This window comes from Primulina eburnea, unplaced genomic scaffold (genome assembly GCF_022965805.1).
Source record: "Primulina eburnea isolate SZY01 unplaced genomic scaffold, ASM2296580v1 ctg142_ERROPOS100000, whole genome shotgun sequence".
Taxonomy (NCBI): domain Eukaryota; kingdom Viridiplantae; phylum Streptophyta; class Magnoliopsida; order Lamiales; family Gesneriaceae; genus Primulina; species Primulina eburnea.
In genome coordinates this window covers 1-21,745 of record NW_027330958.1, presented here as the reverse complement: position 1 = coordinate 21,745, position 21,745 = coordinate 1, and the positions used below count along the sequence as shown (strand labels likewise).

The window sequence follows — 21,745 nt, the reverse complement described above, 5'->3', positions numbered from 1 at the left end:
GGGATATAATGTTATGGTTATTAATAAAAACTCTATCCAAAAGAGTTTAGATAAGATTAAAAATCTTAATAAGAAAAAATGGTTTTTAAGTTGTTTAAATTCAAAACAACAAACATTATATGTTTCAAGATACTTAGAATGGATTGAAGAAACTAAAATAAATTTAGATTTTTTCAAATGGATGGAAAATTTATATTTTCCAGCAAGGAATAAAATATTTCCAAATTTTAAAGATGAGTCTTTTATAAATACTCTTGAATCAACATATAAATTATATGTTCATGAAACTGGAGAAGAATCTTTTGAGATTCATCCTCCTTTTACTACTTTACAAATTAAAAAGGGTAATAAAGAAATATATGCTGCCCCTATAAAATCAGAAATAGGGCATGGTAATTTTGACCATATTATTCAACAGAATAATTTTACCAATCTTACTCTACATTCTTTAAGAAATCAGACTACTAGAATAGAAGAGATTTTATCAAAATCCAAACAAGGAAATTCTAGTGGTGAAAGTTCAAAGACTTTGATGATAAAACCTCCTCCTAATCTTAAAAAAGAAAATTTTCTTTTAAGTTCTAAAAAAGATGATGATTTTATGGAAGGTTTAATAGATCGATTACAAAAAATTAATATTAAAGAAAAAGGTTCTATTTCGGTAATTACCAAATCTGAACAACTAGATAATATTTCTAGTTCGTCAGAAGATGAAATGCAGATTAATAAAATGCATAAAGTATCAATTGTAAAACCTTTTTATAAAAAGGCTACACCTGTTGATCTTCAAATTGAAGAGAAAAAAGATTACGTTCAGTTTAATGGAGAAGCCATTACTGAATGGAATATAGATGGAAAATCTGAATATCAGATTAAAACTATTATTAAACAAATGTTAATATATTCTTCTGCGGCAAAGATAAAAGGTAATAATGATAGGCAAATTGCTCAAGCCATTATTACTGGTTTCACAGGCCAACTTCAAGGTTGGTGGGATTTTTATCTTTCTAAAGAAGCAAAGAATAAAATTCTAAACTCTTCTATAGTTGATCTTAATGGAAGAGAAGAGTCAGATGCTGTAAATACACTTATTTATACAATTTTATCTAATTTTATTGGAGCTAATGAACTCCAATTAGATAGATCTCAAGAACAATTAATGAATTTGAGATGCCCAACACTATCTGAATTCAGATGGTATAAAGATGTTTTTATGACCAAGGTTTTAACTAGAAATGATTGCAATGCAAATTTCTGGAAAGAAAAATTTATTTCCGGACTTCCAGTTCTTTTTGCTGAAAGAGTAAAAAATAGATTAAAATCTAAATCTCCAACAAATTCCATAGATTGGAACATTCTTACTTACGGAGATTTATCTGCAGAAATAACTGCAGAAGGAATTAATCTTTGCAATGATATCAAGTTAAAAAGACAACTTGATATGCAAAAAGAAGAAAATACAAATATTATTGGTGATTTTTGTGAGCAAATAGGCTTTCAACCAATACAATATCCTAAAAGGGATAAGAAAAAGAAAAGATTTCCTTTTAAAAAGAAAAACCATTATATAAAAGATAAAGAAAAATCTAAAAAATATTCTAAGAAAAAGTTTAAAAAACCTATAAAAAATGACTCTACTAAAGTTCCAGTATGCTGGAAGTGTGGAAAGATTGGACATAAAGCTAATAAGTGTTATGTCAAGAAAAAGATTAATAATCTCAATATAAACAATGATTTAAAAGAATCATTGATAAATATTCTTCTTAATACAGAAGAAAATCTACAGGAAAAAGATTTTTATATCAATATTATTGATAATGAATTATCTGAATATTCTAACAGTAGTACAGATAATGATTCTGAAATATCAGAAAATAAAATTTGCAATCCAGATTGTGATTGTGATACATGTCTCATAAATTTTATGGGATTAGAAATCAATGTCATATCAAATGAAGAAACTTTCATTTTAGATCTCATAGATCAAATAAAGGACCCTATAGAAAAAAGAAAAGCTATAGAACATTATTTAAATATGGCAAATCACAAGCCCACTAAACTTGTACAAAATACTGTACAAGAACATGAATTATATTCTTATAATAAAATATTAGAAAATGCTAAACAAAAAGAAAGAGAGCCTACTATTTCTGAATTAAAAGGAGAAATAGATCAGATAAAATCTGAGATAAAATATTTAAAAGAAAGAGTAAATACTCTTAGTATTAATAATAATACTTGGGACAAAGATTCTACTGAAGAGGAAGAAGAAGAAGAAGATATTTTACCAAAAAATGATGATGATCAAGAAATAAATCAAATGGTATGGATCAATAAAATTGATCAGATTATTTCTCAAAAATGGTACTCAAAAGTAACATTAATTATTAACAAAAAATTTAAAATTACTATTGAAGCATTATTAGATACATGAGCTGATGTAAATTGCATCAGTGAAGGAATTGTTCCGTCTAAATATTATAAAAAGACTACTCAATTTATCACTGCTGCTAATAAGCAACCTCTTATAGTTAATTACAAATTGTCTGATGTGGCAATATGTAATTCTGGAGTTTGTTTAAATACAACTTTTATTCTCATTAAAAATATATCTACTCCTGTGATTTTAGGAACTCCATTTTTCCAAATGTTGTTTCCTATTAATAAAATTAATGAAAAGGGTTTATATACCAACATTAAAGGTAATAATTTATTTTTCCCATTCACAACAATACCAGTTTCAAAATCTATAAATATTTTACAAAAAATAGTTAGTAATAAAGAAAATTTTATTACTTCATTAAAAGATGAAATTCTCTTTAAAAATATTAAAGATAAGTTAAAATCTGATAAAATTCAGGAAAAAATAAAAATTATTTCAGAAATCATATCTAAAGAGATATGCGCTGATGTTCCTAATGCCTTTTGGAATAGGAAAAAACATCAAGTCAGTCTTCCTTATACAGATGATTTTTCTGAGGATAAAATTCCTACAAAAGCAAGGCCTATAGCAATGGGTCCTAGACTTTTAAATTATTGCAAAGAAGAAATTGATAGTCTTCTTAAAAAAGAGTTAATCAGAACAAGTAATAGTCCTTGGAGTTGCCCAGCTTTCTATGTTGAAAATGCAGCCGAAATTGAAAGAGGAGCTCCAAGACTTGTTATCAATTATAAACCACTTAATAAAGCATTAAAATGGATAAAGCATCCATTACCAAATAAAAGAGATTTACTAAATAGATTATTTAAAGGAAAAGTATTCTCTTCTTTTGATTTAAAATCAGGATTTTATCAAATTCTTCTAAAAGAAGAAGATAAATATAAAACAGCTTTTACTGTACCATTTGGTCATTAAAGGAATCACACTTATTCGCCTTAAAACGCATTTTCAAATATCTTTCAAATACTCCAAATCTCGGATTATGGTATTCTAAGAACTCATTTTTCGATTTAAAAGCTTACTGTGATGCCGACTTTGGAGGATATAAGGTGGATAGAAAGAGCACTAGTGGTACTTGTTTCTTTTTGGGAAACTGCTTGGTGTCATGGTTTTCTAAAAAGCAAAACTGTGTTGCACTTTCAACGACCGAGGCCGAGTATATGGCTGCCGGTAGTTGTTGTGCACAAATTCTTTGGATGAAGTATCAATTACTCGACTATGGTGTTACTTTTTCAAAAATTCCAATCTTTTGTGATAATACAAGCACCATATGTCTAACAAAGAATCCAGTTCAACATTCTCGTACAAAACATATTGACATTCGACATCATTTTATTCGTGATCACATTGAGCAAAATGATGTTGAACTTCACTATGTTGACACCAAGAATCAAATTGCTGATATTTTTACAAAACCACTAGATGAATCTACTTTTACTCGTTTGCGTGGTGAACTTGGCATGATTGAGTTGTAAACATTAGTCAAATACTCTCGTACATATTTGTTAAATTGAGGGGGAGTATTATTAATGTGAGCATTATAATGTCGGATAATACAAATTAATTGTATTTATCCATAATTATGGCTCAACATTCATTTATGTGTTAAATATTTTAAATTTTAGGTGTTCCTCATCTTGGCTACTTCGGAATCACCGTTCCTTATTCGGATGCTTCGTTTCACTTCGGATCCACCGAACGTGTTCGGATCGTTCGAGGATGCGGATTCTTAGCTTATGTTTTTGTTATTTTTGTTTATTTTATCTTTATGCATCATTGTATAAAAGACTTGCATTTATTAGTGGATATTTTACCTGTTTATTTGTCTCTCTTTATGCTTATGTTTTTTTGATTATCGCAAAAAGGGGGAGAATTTATTTGGTTAAAATTGCTATTAATTCAACCTCTTAGACTTGTTATTTGATTAAGGGGGAGTTATTTAATAACCATTAGATTATGTTGATTATTGTTTGTCAATTTTTAACCAAGTTTTGTGATCATCAAAAAGGGGGAGATTGTTACGCCTTAAACGCATACAAATCTCGAGGATGAGATTAATGTTTTTAATGCTATAACATATCCCAAAGTTTTTGTTTTGATGATATCAAAACTTGGATTAAAAATGTACTAATGTTTTATATTGAGGCATGCAGGAAATTAAGAACAAGGTTACGTTCGGAAGATCCGAAATTTGGTTCGGACGTTCCGAAATTGTGCCAATCAGAAGCAAAATAGAAGCTGTTCGGAAGCTGCGAGGAGCAAGTTCGGACGTTCCGAAGACTGGATCGGACGTTCCGAACACAAGCAATCAAATCACTTCAATCCAGAGACAAATTGATCTGACTGTTGATTGAGTAGATTTCGGACGCTACGATGGACATGATCGGAAGCTACGAAGTGTTGAAGATTTCAAATCTCCGGAAACGCGGGAATGTTCGGACGGTACGAACTGGAGTTCGGACCTTCCGAAGTTGTTCATACACTGTCTAAAAGAACTGTTCAGAAGAAACGAAGTTTGATCAGTCCCTCCGAAGCATATGTTCGGACCCTACGAAGTCAAGAACGGAAGATCCGAAGTCATTCCAGAATTACGCAAATTGATTTCAATCACATCGGACGTTCCGAAGTATAAACAGAAGATCCGAACCTTGGCGTCCAAGACTAGTATAAATAGGCCTTTGAGGATGCATTCTCAATCATCCCACTCCATTCTCTCTTGTCTCTTACAAAGCTTTCTACTATCTCTTGTGTGCGTTGATTAAAAGAGTTGTAATATCAAAAGAGTTGTAGAAAAAGAGTGAAAGTAATACTCTCGAGTGGGTTGTAAAGTTCGTGGCTATCCTTGGAGCCCTCAAGGCCAAGTAGACGCATCGAGGCGTGGTTGTAAAAGCTAGCTTGGAGCTCCTAAAGCCAAGTCGTCATAGTGATACCTCGATCCTCATCGAGAAGGGGAGACGTAGACGATTCTTCGTCGAACTTCCATAAACATCTCTATCCCTCTTTACTTTACGCATTTACTTTACTACGCATTTATTTTACGCACTTACTTTACGCATTCATTTTTATTTGTGATTGTCCCTCAAGTCTTCCGCTTGCAATTTTTGCAAACTCGTTTTAAAAACGCTAAAGGGCCTTAAAGAACCTATTCACCCCCCCTTTAGGTTCTTCACCACCTGCACGTAAATCTGGGAAAAATAGGAAATATTTAACTAACTTGTTTTAATAACGTGAATTAAATGTGATAGGCATGTTTACATGTTTAAAATATAAGTTTTAGGTTCCATTCTTATTTTTGTCTCTTTTTCCTCTTTTTCTATTTAGTTTTTAATTTGTATATTTCAATTACAGTATAATTTCTTATTATTTTTTATAATTATATTATAATTTTTATTTACATATAAATCAAATAAATTATAAAAAAACATTATATATTTTGTTTATTCCATGTATTCCCATTTTTCTCTTCCAATTTCAATTTTCAAGAACTTTTCTTCCTTACTGCCAAATAGAAAATTCATGATTTCGATTCCAAAGCGCGTTCGATGGACGTAGAAACTTCGGCATTAGAAGAATTTGTTGTCGGTTCCGTGCCGACCGTGTTTTACCTTCCCGACTACGTTACCATAGCCGAAGAAGAGCAGCTCTTGAATAATGTAAGCATAGAGAGGTAGGCTGTATTGATTTCTGTGGTGTGATTTCGGTCCTTCTGTTGCAGATTTATAAAGCCCCCATTTCAAAGTGGAGAACTTTGAAGAACAGGAGACTACAAAATTGGGGTATGTGTGGCTTTATCAAAATCCTAGCTAGTCCTACATTGGTTCGTCTAGCTCGAAGTATCTGCTATTTGTTTGAGAATCGTTATCTTCACCTGATTTGATAATATTGTTAATGATGGATGACAGGAGGTATTGTGCATGACAAGGGCCTTCTCGCGCAGGGTTGTGAGTCCTGAAATTATTGTTCATTCATGTAGTCGAGTGCTTTTATAATTTAGGTTTGTGGATTTTCATGAGAATTTTCTGATTCCTCGATTACAAGAAAAACAAATAACTTATGATGGGAAAGATACACAAATTATTTCTACGATAAAAGGAAAATAGCTAAATACTTCCAAAATTACGGCCAATGAATTCATTAAGAGATACCTCAAATCCCAAATGTTGTAGCATAAACTACAATTTTGAGAATTAAAGCCTTGAATATTACTACTGTATACTTGAGTTGAATTGAAGACTTTGAAGCATTTCTAGGGAATGGCTTTAGTTGGGATATATGCTATTCAGGAATGCACTGGGGTGTATACCTGGTCGATGATGTTTGTCTTTCAATTTTCTGATGAATTGGCTATCAATATCCGTTCGCTTGTTCGTGCCATGATGGATTGGAATCTTGCAAAAACTCATAGTAATTGACTTAAAGAATTTTATTGGGCCCTCAATCTTGATTTCCTTTTGAAGTTATCCTCATACTGATGATAGGACTAGGAGGATAATTAAAGTAGAAACTTCTTGAAATGTTACATGGTTTGGCCTTATGGTCAATGCTTACAGACAAATGCCCATGCCCAAATGGCCAGATTGTATGTTGTTTTGTCTTCTAGTTTTGGTTGCAATTACCACCTGGCCATAATCTCTCAGGTTTTCAAATGATGGAAGAAATCATTTGGATGAAAGTTTTTTTTTTTTGATAGAAAACTATTTTATTAGATTAATAAGCCTTTTGTTACAATAGAACGAGGATAAGCAATCCTCTAATAAAAGCTGCATAACTAACTTAAACTACATTAAATGACACCACATTACTGGCCTGACAATACAAATTTCCAATCTCGAACCAAATCATTAATACACAGATGACTGAATTCTCTCAATCTTGTCGTCCAGCTTGCCAATTTGAATTTGACTTTTTCCCATACTTGCTCTGCCGAATCTGTTTGTTCTTCAAAAATTCTCCTATTCCTCTCGAGCCATAATGACCAAAAAACGCAATGAACAATCATTAACCAGAAAACATTTAGTGAAGATGTCATTGGGCATTCAAAGTCATCTTGTAACAGCTCTTTAGCAGAGTTTGGAATTGCCCACTGGATGCCCATCTCCCTCTGAACTTTCATCCAAATGCCTCGTGCAAATGAGCAGTGTAGGAGTATATGATCTTGGCTTTCTGCATCTTGCCGACATAGGCAGCACCAATGAGGTAAAAGGGCACAATTCTTCCATCTTCTCTGCACACTGTCACAAGTCGGCAACTTCCCCAAAGCGATGATCCACGAGAAAATCTTAATCTTCTGTGGTACATTTACTTTCCAAATGTTTTTGAAACAACCGAATGTTCGAAAATGAGAGTCTGGGAAGAAAGAATTATAGAAAGATTTGACAGAGAACAACCCCGAGGAATCCCCCAACCATACTCTACTATCTCCCGACCCCAACCTCAACCTGACCCCCTCTAAGACACCTAACATAGAGGTGAACTCTTGAACCTCATCGTCATACAAATCTCTCCTAAATCTCACATCCCAAGTATAAGAAGACACCACCCCATTGTTCACGGTTTGAATGTAATGGCTGATAGGCTTATTAACTGAGACCGAAATACGAAACAATGATGGAAATCTGTTTTTGAAAGTGTCCCCTCCCTCCCAAACATCCTCCCAGAATCTAATTAAGTTACCCTGATTTGGCACTAATCTAGTAAGTTGATGAAAAGCCTGGTAAGACCTAGAAATAAATTTCCAAGGACTTTTGAACGATGTTATCTCCGCCAATCCCAAGTCCCACCCATTATCTTGTAAACCGTATTTGCTTTTGATAACCATTTTCCACAACGCCTCCTTCTCTGACGATCCTCTCCACCACCATTTCCCAAGTAGAGCCTTGTTTCGAAGACCGATATTCCCCAATCCCAAACCTCCTTTATCTTTTCGTTTGCACACCTGCTTCCAACCTATCACATGACAATGTCTATGTCCTTCATCCCCATCCCAAAGAAAGTTCCTCATTAACCTTTCCATTTTGGCCGAGACATGATTTGGAACTTTGAAGAGGGACATGAAATAAGATGGCATTGCACAAAGGACCGAGTGAATCAAAATAAGGCGGCCACCTCTGGATAGAAAGGCTTTTTTCCAGCTTACTAATTTCTTAGCCATCTTTGAAATGACAGGCTCCCAAAACTCCAGCTTGTTGGGATTACCCCCCAACGGCAGTCCTAAGTACTTAATGGGCCATGATCCTTTAACTCCTCCGAATGTTGCTGCCATTTCCTCCACTTCTTCATCCTCAAAATTCAGACCTAGCACGACACTCTTCCCCACATTTATTTTGAGCCCTGATTTACTTGAAAAAAAACTTAGAATGCCTAATATCTTCATCACATCATTAGTAGAGTCCAAGAAAAACAAAGTGTCGTCTGCAAACTGTAAGTGGGAAATTTCCAGCTTGTCTTTTCCAATTATGAATCCTTTTACCTCTTTATCTTCCCTAGCCTTATCCACCATTCTTCCCAACACATCGGCCACAATATTGAATAAAAAAGGTGATAATGGATCACCTTGTCTAAGCCTTTTTGGCCCCTGATTTTTCCGCAAGTTCTTCCATTCACAAAAATTGAGAAAGAGACAGTAGAAATACACCCTTGAATCCACCTCCTCCATCTCTCACCAAAACCCTTTCGAAGCAGTGCATAGTCCAAGAAATTCCAATTCACATTATCATAAGCTTTTTCTAAATCAACTTTTAACACCCAGCCCCTTTTCTTCTTTTTACGGTATTCGTCCACCATCTCATTTGCAATTAGACAACAGTCTAGTATCTGCCGTCCTTTTATAAAAGCACACTGGTTATCCGCTATAGTGTTAGCCACAACCTTTTTCAATCTTTGAACCAAAACTTTTGCCATGATTTTGTACAAACTTGTCACCAAACTAATTGGCCGGAAGTCCTTCATACTTGTAGCATCATTTTTCTTCGGGATGAGACAGATGTAAGTCTCATTTGTAATTCCATTCACAACCCCTGTTTCGAAAAATTCCGCAAAAACTTTTAACACATCCATTCGTATCGTGTCCCAATTTTTCTGAAAAAATTCCAATGTGAATCCATCTGACCCTGGCGCTTTTGATCCATCACAACTGAATACTGCCTCTCTAATTTCTTTCTCCTCGAAACTTTTTTCCAGCCCATCTGCCTCTGCTCTCGTAATCGGTTTCCAATCCAGACCCTCCATACCCAGCCCCAAATCAAATGACAACCCCGCTGCCCCTTCCACTTTTGTGAATAATTTCTTGTAAAAGCCAACAATTTCATTCTCGATTTGTTTTTCATCCGTAATAATGCTGCCGTTTTCCAATTCCACTCTGTCGATCATGGCTCTACTCCTTCTGTTGCTCAGCAAGGCATGGAAGAACTTAGTATTTTGGTCCCCTTGTTGTAGCCATTTAAGTCTTAGTTTTTGGTTTTGAATTTGACAATATGTAACCGATGCCTTTTCCAGCTCGCATTTCACCCGCTTCCTCTCATCTTTCAACTCTTCTGTCCAGTTTCCAGTTTGCTCAATCCCATCCAATTGACTAATCTTGTAGGTCAACTCTTGTATTCTTACTCGGGCATCTCCAAACACTGTCTTATTCCATTCGGTGATATCTTTTTCATCAATTTCAGCTTTTGCATGAATTTGTATCCTTCCCATCCCTGAACATCCTCTTTATTCCACCATAACTTAACTAATTGATTGAATTGTCGATGAGACAACCAAGCATTTTCGAATCTGAATGGTGCTGGTCCCCATCGACGTATAGTTGTGTCCAGCAAGATAGGACAGTGGTCAGATGTGAGTCGTGGAAGCACTGTGTGTCTGATGTTTGGAAAAAGCTGCCTCCAACCATCGGAAAATAGAAATCTGTCCAACCTACTACAAATTGGTGTAGACCTGAAGTTGGACCATGTGAATCTGGCATTGAGAAGCGGTGGATCAACAAGCTCCAACTCCTCTAACAAAGTATTGAAACAAGACATGCTTGTAGTTGAAGAATTGCTATTCATTTTTTCTCCCAAATTCCTCACCACATTGAAGTCACCTCCGAGGCACCAGAGATCGCCGCATATTGCTTTCAACCCCGCTAATTCGTCCCAGAAATGTTCTCGTAACCTGGGATTTACCGGCCCATAAATGGCCGAAAACCACCAACTCATCTCGTTTGTCTTTGAAATCTCAATTGAAACCGAGTAATCCCCAATCAGATTATTTAGGACCTTAACTATTCTAGGATCCCACATAACAAGAATTCCTCCCGACCTTCCCGCCGAAGGCATGCAAACCCAGTCTACAAATCTCGATCTCCAAACACTGGCTACGAATTTTTTGTCTATTTTTTCACGTTTTGTCTCCACAAGAACCATAATATCTGGCCTTTCCTTTTGAATTATTGAACGAACAAGTTGTCTTCTCCTCCAGCCCCCCCCTCCCCTAATATTCCACGCACAAATCTTCATCTAAAACATTTTGTGCCCCTCGAAGTGGTTCCTCTTTCATAACTTATTCCGCATTGAAGTCTAAGCAACTCCCTTTTCAATCGACATTTCTGCGTTTTGACTTGGTTACCTCCTATATCAATAAAACCCTCCCCCACTTCTTGTTCCGCTGTCACTTTTATGTCTTCCCCTACTATCGGTACTGGTAATTCTGAGATGTTACAGGGCTTTTCATCAACTTTGCCTACCCCACTCCCTACTAGACCCCTATTCTCACCCAAGACGCTGAAGGGGGATGATAAAATTGAATTTAAAGAAATGTAATGATATAGAATAGGAGAATGCTCACCGTTTAGTACCTGTCCCACAGAATGTTTGGCAATGCCTCGTGGAGCCTCGTTTGAGTTAGTATTTGACTTATTTGGAACTGTGTGCAATGATTCCAACTTTCCATCATAGTCTTGAACCTGTACTTCATTCTTTTTGATCCTTGTGGACTTCGGAGTTGAGAACAATTCATCCAAATCTGCCGCAGCGTCTTCAAAAGAGTCATACTTGTCAGAACTTGTATACCCAACACTTTGTGAATCGCTGGATTCAAGCTCCTCTTCTAACAATTCATCTTGAGAATCTTCAAACTCCATGTCATCACAATCATCCCTCTCCGCTCCTTCGTCATTGCTGCACAAATCCCTGCCATGAATTTGCTGAGTTAGGCTTTCAGGAACAACATGTGATTCAGTACCCGCAAAGTCATTTGAATGACTTTTGCGTCGGTGTTTTTTCCAGAACTGATTTGGTGTGTTATTAAGCAACTCCACTCTGGGCTGTTTATCAACGTCCTCAGGATATTGGTTGTTTGTGGATCCGAAGGAGGATGTCGAAAACTTTGAAACATCTTTAGGTACGATATTCTTTAGTATTTTCATCACCTTTCCTTCACACTTTTGATCAGATAATTTGGATTCCTTCTCTGAAATATTTCCTAATATATTCTCAAGCAATTGCCCCTGAGATCCATATAAAATATCTTTCCCATTTCTTTGACCCAATCTCTTACTTGATTCCGCACCGTTCTTGTCTTGCATCTGTGTTTCCCTCATAGTTAGCTTTCCTTTGCCTTGATTTTTGTCTCCATCTTCAATCCTTGCGAGAGTGTTGTAAATATTATTATTTCCCCAACCCGCCAATATCTTCTTTCCATTCACCACTACTTGAGCGTACGTTTGTTTTTCATAAGCTTCGTAGCCCTTTGAGTCAAAGTTTTCGACCATAATTCTGATCTCTGTAGGTCCTCCTGCCAGTGGAATGACCATCTTGGTCGGAATGAAGCCACCTTCAGTTCCCTTCACCTTGATCTTCGCTGCTCCAATCTTTCGAAAGTGTAATGTGTCAGGGCTAATGGCCAACAGTCCCCCGCAACAATCCCCAATAATTTTGAAATTATATGGCGACCATAGATCCCAAGGTAAACCTCTTATCCAAATCCAGCTGTTGCAGCAACTCTCCACCGAATCCAATGTGTTGATATCTTTGGACCACTGTTGAAATTCCAAACACAAACCAGAGTCGAAATATCCTTTCTTCAAATTGATGTAGTACTTGTATTCTGCCGCATTATATGGCCACCAAAGCGCTTTATTTGCTTGAAAAGGATATAGCTTAATGTTCCTGTTCGTAGCCCTCCGAAGAGCCTCTTCAACAAGACTCCACTTAGATGTTGCTTTTTGTCTGGTAATGATGATGGCTTCATTCCAGTTCTTGTTCTTGTTTCCTTTCTGCAATCCACTTTTATCCACATCTACCCGAAGTTGTTCCTTGCCAAACCTCTCCCCCGCCCCCAGATTCTGAGAAGAATTGCATGTCTTGTTTTGGAAATTATCTTGAACAGGTGAATGCCGATTAGCCTGCCTCTGGATATCTCCCATTAGCAGCTTATCCAAAACCTTCGACACTTTAATCCACCCACTTGTGTTGGCGCCACATGGTACAATAGTGGTGAACTTTCTCCCTTGCGAGTTGAACTTAGACATTTCAATGAATTTTCCGCGCTTGTTTTCAAACCTCTGTAATATGAACACCGAGTTCCTGCCTCTGAGGCGGCGAAAAGACGAGACTGGATGCTGTGAGTAAATAAATTCTCTGAAAACCAGGTTAATCCACCGTGCCTCTTCTCGTTGAAAGTCCAGCATATAGCAAGCATTCCTAGTTTTTTCTGCCCACCAAATGGATCTACCGTCCGAGCTCAATTGCAAGGTAAATATTTTAAAATCAATCTTAATCATCTCATCCCTGATATTCGAACGTGGTGTGGTAATTCCAGTTCGGAAATTCCTGAACATGTTTTCCGACATCACGACACGAAGCTTGTAGCGCGATTTTAAACTGAAGAACCGAAAAGAGACTGAGGCGGAAGGGCAAAGAAAAAGGGGTGGAAAAGCCGGCGACGGCCGACGGCCGTCGACGAAGATGAAAGGGAAGATGGCGACAAGATTTAAAAAGGGTAACGACGGAAACGGTTAGGAATGTCTCCGGTCGAAGGATTCAAAAACGAAGAGGGAGAGAGCATTTTTCAAAAATTCTCTCACTACATTACCATTTCACTTGCAAATTTATTTGGATGAAAGTAGAATAAAATAAAATCACAAATTTGTCATAATGTTGAAATACCATTTGCTGAACATAACATATAAATATTGGTTTACTGCATTCAGAATTCTTAGAAAATGATGCCTAGCATAATTTTTCTGGTATAAATCAAGTTGAAGTTAATTAAAATTACATTTTATCTTCCATTCCATTTTAATCTTCTTGTTTAATTGATTGAGTGTGCAGGTTCTCATTTCAGCTTCCAATATATATACACACTACAGCCATTGTTTTTAATCTGAGCGGCATTGATTTACTTTGAAACTCAGTTTGCTTATTTCGTTTTGAAGAAGACTTTGACTTTTTTCCCCATATTACTTCCTGATATTCAGTCTCAAGTCACAATGGAGATTGATAAAAAATTTACTCGACAACACTCTATTGGTGTATATGCATAAACCTCTTGCAACATGGGAGAGGCCTAGGTGGGATACTCATTAGGGAAGTGGGGGAATATTGTATGAATACATGAGAGGGAAGTTAAAAAGGGAGTGCAGTGAGTTAGGGATGAATTTTGTGAGTTATTTGGCTAGCATTTGCTCGGGAGGTAAAAGTTTTCTGTTAGAATATTATCTGCTCTAGGGATCATTTTCTTATGTAATTTTTCTATTTCGATTAATGAAATTTCAGTTTTCATTAATTGGGGTTTGAGTTCATAACAGATACCAAGTTAAAGCAATCCCATCCCTCCATGATATTAGAAAAGAATACTATACCCCCACCTTATTTTACACTTGGGAAGTAATTGTTTTTTCCTGATGTTGTTAGCCAATTAGGTAGATGACGCAGCAGTTAATGTAGTGGTTGCATGGTATAACATGAGAACATAATTACATGCAAGCTGCATTGTGCCTTGATGTACTGACATATTATTTCATAAAGGTCCTAAAACGATACTTGACTTCAAATTTGTGTGTCCAGAAGAGCTCTGTAAAGGCCTAAAATTTCGTGTTTGAAAATTTGCGGAAAAATAAAAAATTTTCTTTTTAAATAATTAAAATGTCTCATTCATAAAATAAACTGATATATAAAGTTTAATGTTCAAAGTGGCAGCGGAAGAAATTATTGTTTTCAAAATAACAATTTGAAATAATCCAACAACGATAAAAATGTTTGATCATAAAAACGCAAAATGCTGAAAATGAGGTCCTCGGGTTCCACTACAGCCGACCCAAGCTAGCTCACTGGTCCCCACCCTCGGTCTCGACCTCATCAGTACCTACAACATTCAAGTCTAGTGAGTCTAAAGACTCAGCATGCATATATCGTATTACAAGTAAATAAATAATAAATCGCATGCAAAGTGAAAATAACATGTCGTGAAGCATAACGTAAAATATCGTGTCATGAATAATTATAATACGTGCATAACTGAACTGAAAATCATAAGTGATCTGTTTGCTCGATAGAGCCCTGAAATAAGATAACATGTCATAATTTTGTTGAGATTATGTTCTACGCAAGTGGCCCATGAACTGAACCGAACTGAACTGAATCGCCTGATCAGACTAAACCACAGTATACTAGGCGGTAGAGATCATCACAACCCTTGGACTGGATATCCAACTGACGACCGGGTGAAGTAATAATCCCATAATAAGCTGCTATCCCATGAAGTACAGTGGCTACAAGCAATATTGCATAAATCTCAAAAATGAATATTTACATTTTATGCACGTAATATAATTAAATAACATTATTAAATATCCTGTATAAATTTTACCAAATGGGTTGGATCGTTCCCAGGCTCGCTGCGACTTAAATCTAACATGAAAAATATGAAAATGATTTATTTGACCATACTATGTAATTAAATCCGAAAACGCGACAATTACGCCCAACGACTTCGTATTTAATCATGACTCCGTACCAACCCGGACCAACACCGAACCATCATATAGTCATGATTAAAATACGCCTAAAATGATGAAATAATGCTCCTAAATTTACAGTACTCGAAATTTAGTGAATGGAGGCTAAACACGTGAAACGCTCTTTCGAGAGTCATTTTGGCACATTGCACCGTAAATTCTCGTACGACCTCTAAAATGATCCGAATCACGAACGGCAAAAAACATGACCTTTCTAACTCGATGAGGCACTGTCCAGTCCAAGGCCATTGGCTAAAAGCCAACCAAGAACCCGGAACACGCCTCTGAACCGCGACGTCACTTGCTGTCAAAATACAGCAGCAGCGCCTTTGATTACTTGCGTCGTTTTCGAGACTACCGGCCATTGGGGCTTGAACCACCGACCAGAGCCTCTTCCCAACATTCTAAGGAGTGGCTCGGACCATGGCTAAGGGCAAAGGCTAGCCACAACCCCAGGAAAACCGTAGGACAACCCGAACTTCCACCCGAGGAACCATGCTGCGTGCGTGGGGAGTATGACTGAACTTGCTGTCTTATTTCATTCCAGTGGCCATGTGATCGACCATGGCTTGATCTAGACATGATGAGGTCTTGTATGAATCATGGCTAAAGGCTAATAGCCAACCAAGATCTACCCAACCTCATAAAAACCGAACCAACTCACACGAAGGAGAACAGAAAAATGAAACCGAGGGACACTTGTGTTGTTTCTGTCCAAACGACTTGGGACATGGCTCAAGCCACTTAGAGCCGACTTGACCACGTCCTATACTTGCTAGGGAAGGGTCCTAGCCATGGCTACTGGCCCTAGGCCAGCCATGACTCGAACTCTACCCCAAACAAGCCAATGACAGTAAATGAAACCCAAACTATGACACTTGTTTCTTGCTTGTTGTTTGGAGCATCTAACTCACGGTTTTGGGGCTTGGACCCTTGATCAAACTTGACCCTAACACACCCTAGAACATGACCATAAGCAGCCTTGGGAGCCTGGAATCGAACCACACCCTTAAATCATCAAAATCATGCAACCCGTGAAGCATAAAAATGGAGAAAAAGCTGTGCAGAATTTTTGTAAGATGTTGCTGTCATATTTCGGTTTTGCTGTTAAAATCATGAACATGAGATGTTTAAAAATACTTATAGGACTTGATTGAAGAGCAATGAATAATATAAACATGCCTTGGATTTGTTTCAAACGAAAACAAATCAATACGACGACGCGGTGCAGGGGAGACGGAGTTTTTTCTTTCTCACTTAATTCTCTTGCTGTTTCACGATTTAGCTGCCGGTTTACACACGGTTCTTGCTGTTGTTTTGTTCTGAGATTTCGAATAAGAGGAGGGGAAAAGATACTCAGAAATGAATGGGGGACTACTAGGAAAAATAAAAGGGGTAATGCTATGTAATAAGATGGAAGGTGCAAGTCTTGGGATTGATTGGCAATTCAAATGCCCCTTCCTTCTTGCTGTACGTGAACTATGGGTGGATAGGCTAGGATGGTGGTTTGATTAGGAGCATAACGGTGCTTAAATTATCACTAATTGATGGGTTAAACGAGAGGAAATTATTTATTCCATGAAGGGCCAATCAAGGGTGACTAGGATGAAGTATTGCTAATCATAAATGTTGATTCATGGGGTGGCCGAACTTGCTGGGAAATTCCAAGGAAATTTGTTGATAAATTCATGGATTTAAAGGTTTAGGGTTTTTTAACATCCAATATATATTTTAGTGACTTAATACATTAAATTAGGATAAAGTTTTCATGCAAGGCATAGTTGGTCTTAAAACGAATTACTAAAAATGTTAGGTTTAATTTCTTAATAAAATAGGTCTAGATTAATTTATCTCAATTGGTTACCCATTTTAATTTAGGCTTTAATTAATTATTAAACATAAAAGAATTAGTTAATAACTAAATCTAATTAATTAAATAAAATCCTAAAACCTTCTTTATTAAAATTAGGAATATTTTCCTATTAATAATCTATCTCCAATCTCCAAACTCCGATCCGGTCTCGCGTAATTAACTGAAAAGGTAACACTAAACTTCTGTATAAAATAAATAATCATGACTCAATAAATTTAAAAGAATGAATTTAAAATCTTCATGCATTAAAAAAAATTCATTTTAATTAAAATAATAGTAATTATGCATGACTTATACGTAGTCTGATTTAACGGGTTCTACAAGCTCAGCATTGAATCTTTCTATTTGTTGCAGTGCCACCTTGGCTAGAACACGTTACTCATAGGATCTATGCAGAATCAAAGCTTTTTCCGTCAGCAATCAATCATGTGCTTATCAATGAATATCTTTCTGATCAAGGAATAATGGTTGGTCCTGGAATTGCAAGATTAATTATTCAACTATATTTTATTCAGTGTTTTGTTATAAAGTTTATAGTTCTGACTTCTGCAGTTGTATTTTCTTCCCTATTTTGTTGTACCATCAGTTTTTCTTTTGTAGTTTTACAAGAGAGGAAAAAGTATAGAACTTCTTCCTTTTTTAATATTTTTTTTCCAGTCGATAACTTTAATTGCACTTGGTCACATTTTGATTTCGCCAAGCAGCCACACCAGGATGGACCTGCTTATGTACCTGTGGTGGCAATTTTGTCTCTTGGATCACCTGTTATTATGAACTTTACTCCCCATCAAAGTTTTAAAAATGCTGGAGGGATGACGGGCATCAATAATGATACAATTTCTGAATCAGCACCTTCGCATGTGAATGAATCATTGAGTGAACATCGTCCGTTTTCTGTAGCACTAATGTCGCGCAGCTTGCTGATATTTAAAGATGCGGCATACTCAGGTTGATACTCGTTTAAGATTTTTACATAGGTAAACTCGCTCTGTTGGGTTTGGTTGGCACTGATATTCTAGTCCCTTCCAGATTACTTGCATGGCATAGAAGATAGTGAACTGCAGCGATATGACGAGGTAAGATAATCAAATGAAGCACATCATCACATTTCTACATCTGTAACGTCTTTCATGTTTTCTAGGCTATCAATGTCAATAACGCTCTTCTAGGCGATGGACAAATTCCGGCCATCTCCGATTTGAAGATTGTAAGTAGCAGCAGCGAATATGGAGGAGGCACCATCATTCACAGGACTGGTACGAGAATTTCTCTGACGTGCCGAGTAGTGTTGAAAGTCCATAAAACTTTGGTAAAACTTAAGATATAGATCAACAGATAAATTATAATGGGCTTCTATGATCAACACTCGATTTATGGATGGAAATATTGATAGGAGTACCAAGGTTATTAAATGGTGTGATATTATAAGTGTGTTGTTTTTTGGCTAAGAATGTGAAACTTTGGTTTGGATTAGGGGTGTCAATGAACCGAATAAAGCTATCAACAAATTTTAAGGCTTAGCTCGAAAAAAATTCAAAAAAGTTTGAGTTCGGCTTGAACTTGATAATCTTGGGCACGAAAGAAATATTCTTTGACCTGGTTTTTGGCTCAAAAAGGTTGTGAATCAGATTCGTTTATATCAGGCTTGCGATTGGTTTATACCCTAATTTGGACAAGTAATATTTGAAACTTTCATATTTTCTAAATGCTTATAATTTATTATTTTATATTTAATCAAAATTTCACCATACCATGTTACCATAAATACTACTGATTATTATAGGATTCTATTTTTTCTTCCACGTAGGTATTTTAGTTTATTTTATCCTACTTATGTGGGCATGGTTCCTATGATAGGATGGATGGTCAAGATTTGACTATGCATATATAAGACTCATTTTTTTAAAAAAAAAATTGTATATGTGGCAAGATTGTACCCGTTGAAATAAAGTGGGTAGGATCTCATCTACTAGGTATTATGATATAATTCTTATTATATATCAACTCAGCAACATATTGTTACGGATTGCCTCTTCATATTTTTTAAGCTTCAAATTTCTTGCTATTTCTCTACGTTCGGGGGGTGATCATGGATTCTAACCGAACTAAATCAAATTTATCGTTCCAATAAAGAGCAAGTCGAACCATTAAAAATTAATAACCAAACTAAACCTAAATTCTCGACTGGGGTTCAAAATAATTTTGATGATCAATTTTAAACTTTGATTTTTTTTCATATGAAATATTTTGATTATTTTTAAAATTTTAAACTAGCTATAATAAATAAGAAAATATCAACACACATAAATATTTAAATTATTTAATGACAATAGCATTACAAAATTAACATAACAAATAAATATCGTCAAAATATATTTTAGCTTTAAAAAATTAAACTTACGTTAAGTTTTCAACAAAATTGATTATATACTTTTTTACATGTAAATAATTATGTTTGATTTTTATTTTTTTATATAAACTTTAAAATAAAGAATTAAAATACTATCATTTCGAAATGTCATCTCAACAAGAAACATGGCTAAATTATAAGAAAATGTCACATTTAATCGTGAAAAGACTATTACAATTCTTGAAACCGTCTCACAAGAGACATAATCTATAAGTATATAATTTGAATACGTCAATGGTAAAAGTTGTTTTGTTATCACGAAAACAAATATGTTATGTTAAATTTCCAATTATCCTAGAATAACTTTTGTAATATTATACACTTTATTTTTGTATTCTAAGGATAACCGACTTAACCAAAGAAGTATTCGGTATATAAGAGGTGCAAAACTGAAATTTCAAATGCAACAAATGCTAGAACAATGCATGAACATAACCATTTGATCATCATCCAACTGTTATGATCGTACCTATTCTTGAATCATCACACTCTTTCTGTAATGTCTCGAAAATTAGAGATCTACGTAAACCACATGTATGCAAGTTATTAAATTTTTTTGGTATTTTATTAAATTCTTTTAAAAGATTAAATGCATGTTTATTTCATTAATTTGTGTTTTAATTAATGGTTTATGTTGAAAACTAAATTTCGGTTGTTTGACAAACTAAGTGCTTCAATCAATTGGATTAACTGATCAAGAAGTTTGAAAGTAACTGAACAAATACTCAAACTGACAGTTGCCTATAATTGAAGATTAATGCGCAGATTAACAAACGCAACTGAACCAGCTGAACTGAACTTACGATGACAACTGACAGATAAGTTGGAACTGGTCAGTTGCTACATTCAGTTGTGAGCTTATCAGCTATTACATATCAGCCGATCCTTTAGCTGTGATGTCTCGAAAATTAGAAGTCCACATGAACCTCGTGAGTGCAAGTTTTTAAATTTCTTATGTATTTTATTAAATGATTTTAATGTATGCTTTCATTTAATTTATGAAATTTATTATTTTAATTATTTATGTTTATTTAATGTATGTTAACATGTTTATTGAGTTTTATGTTTCAGACGATTATTCGAGGCGAGATCGAGGAAAGGAGATCGGGACGATTTTTAGTAAATTTTAATGTGGTTTTATTTTAAGTTAGGTATGAGACATTTTAAATGATTTATGAAGTGTTAAATTTTTAAAAACCTAATATAAATATTAAGTTATTTTAGGAGTTTAAATTTTAAAAGTTTATCAAATGTGGATTTTAGTGATTCTAATTGTGACATTTTATTTTAAGTTGAGATATGGGCAATTTAATGATTTGTTTAGGTTTAATAATTTTAAACCTAAATCATTTAATTAGTAATTTTAAAAGTTTAAGATTTTTAAAATTAGTATTTTTGTGTGTGTTATTTTAATTGAAAAGTTTATTTTAAATTAAAGTGGGTTAGCATTTTTATTAGTATTTTATTTATTAGTTAGCACAAATGATATCTAATTAGACACACCCACACGTTTCTCCTACTTTTTTTGACTAATAGACACACACACACTTCAATTATGCATATTACATACACACACGTATATCACATACACAAAAACAATAAACACAATTCTATTATTTTATTTGACTAAAGGAGAAGAGAATTTTGTGTTAAACTCTTTTGTCAATAATCTCCATATCACTCACACATATATTCAATTATATATATTCATACACGTACACACACACACCTTTATTGTTAAAACAAAACACACATGTTATTACTTCTTTTGACTAAAGGGAAGAGAAGTGTTTGTTAAACTCTTCTCCATCAACCTCCATATTATTCCTCTTCTCTCCCCTTTCCTTTCAACAAGCATCGTTCCTTTCCTTTACAAATTTCCTGCAAGTTTTAGTAAGTTTTCTTTGAAGAAAATTGAGTCACGTTCGTCCCGGATCATCTTCCGCATCATTTCCGCTTCGGTATCGTCGTTACGGTATTTTAAATATCAAAAGGCACGTATATTCTGTTCTTGATGCATCGATCTTGTCA

General features: G+C 35.2%; 1 protein-coding gene across 3 annotated transcripts; it reads left to right on the top strand.

Moving 5' to 3' along the window:
* Positions 1 to 5,893: 5,893 nt before the first annotated feature.
* Positions 5,894 to 18,741, top strand: LOC140820766 (alkylated DNA repair protein ALKBH6 homolog). Of its 3 annotated transcripts, none has more exons than XM_073181109.1 (7): positions 5,894 to 6,093; positions 6,156 to 6,216; positions 6,343 to 6,378; positions 17,659 to 17,771; positions 18,009 to 18,252; positions 18,334 to 18,380; positions 18,446 to 18,741. In XM_073181109.1, exons 1-7 carry the CDS (start codon positions 5,983 to 5,985, stop codon positions 18,629 to 18,631), a joined length of 798 nt encoding a protein of 265 aa, XP_073037210.1. In that variant the 5' UTR covers positions 5,894 to 5,982; the 3' UTR covers positions 18,632 to 18,741. The 3 variants fall into 3 exon arrangements, with proteins under 3 accessions (XP_073037210.1, XP_073037211.1, XP_073037209.1); XM_073181108.1 differs by having other exon boundaries at positions 5,895 to 6,093; positions 6,343 to 6,381; positions 18,446 to 18,740; XM_073181110.1 differs by lacking the exon at positions 6,343 to 6,378.
* Positions 18,742 to 21,745: the final 3,004 nt, after the last annotated feature.

Bases quoted from the DNA above. Each gene is read 5' to 3' on its own strand.
- LOC140820766 (XM_073181108.1), top strand. From the start codon at position 5,983: ATGGACGTAGAAACTTCGGCATTAGAAGAATTTGTTGTCGGTTCCGTG. The intron at 6,217-6,342 runs GTATGTGTGGCT...GATGGATGACAG, and splicing joins CAGGAGACTACAAAATTGGG to GAGGTATTGTGCATGACAAG. The intron at 18,253-18,333 runs GTTGATACTCGT...AGTCCCTTCCAG, and splicing joins TAAAGATGCGGCATACTCAG to ATTACTTGCATGGCATAGAA.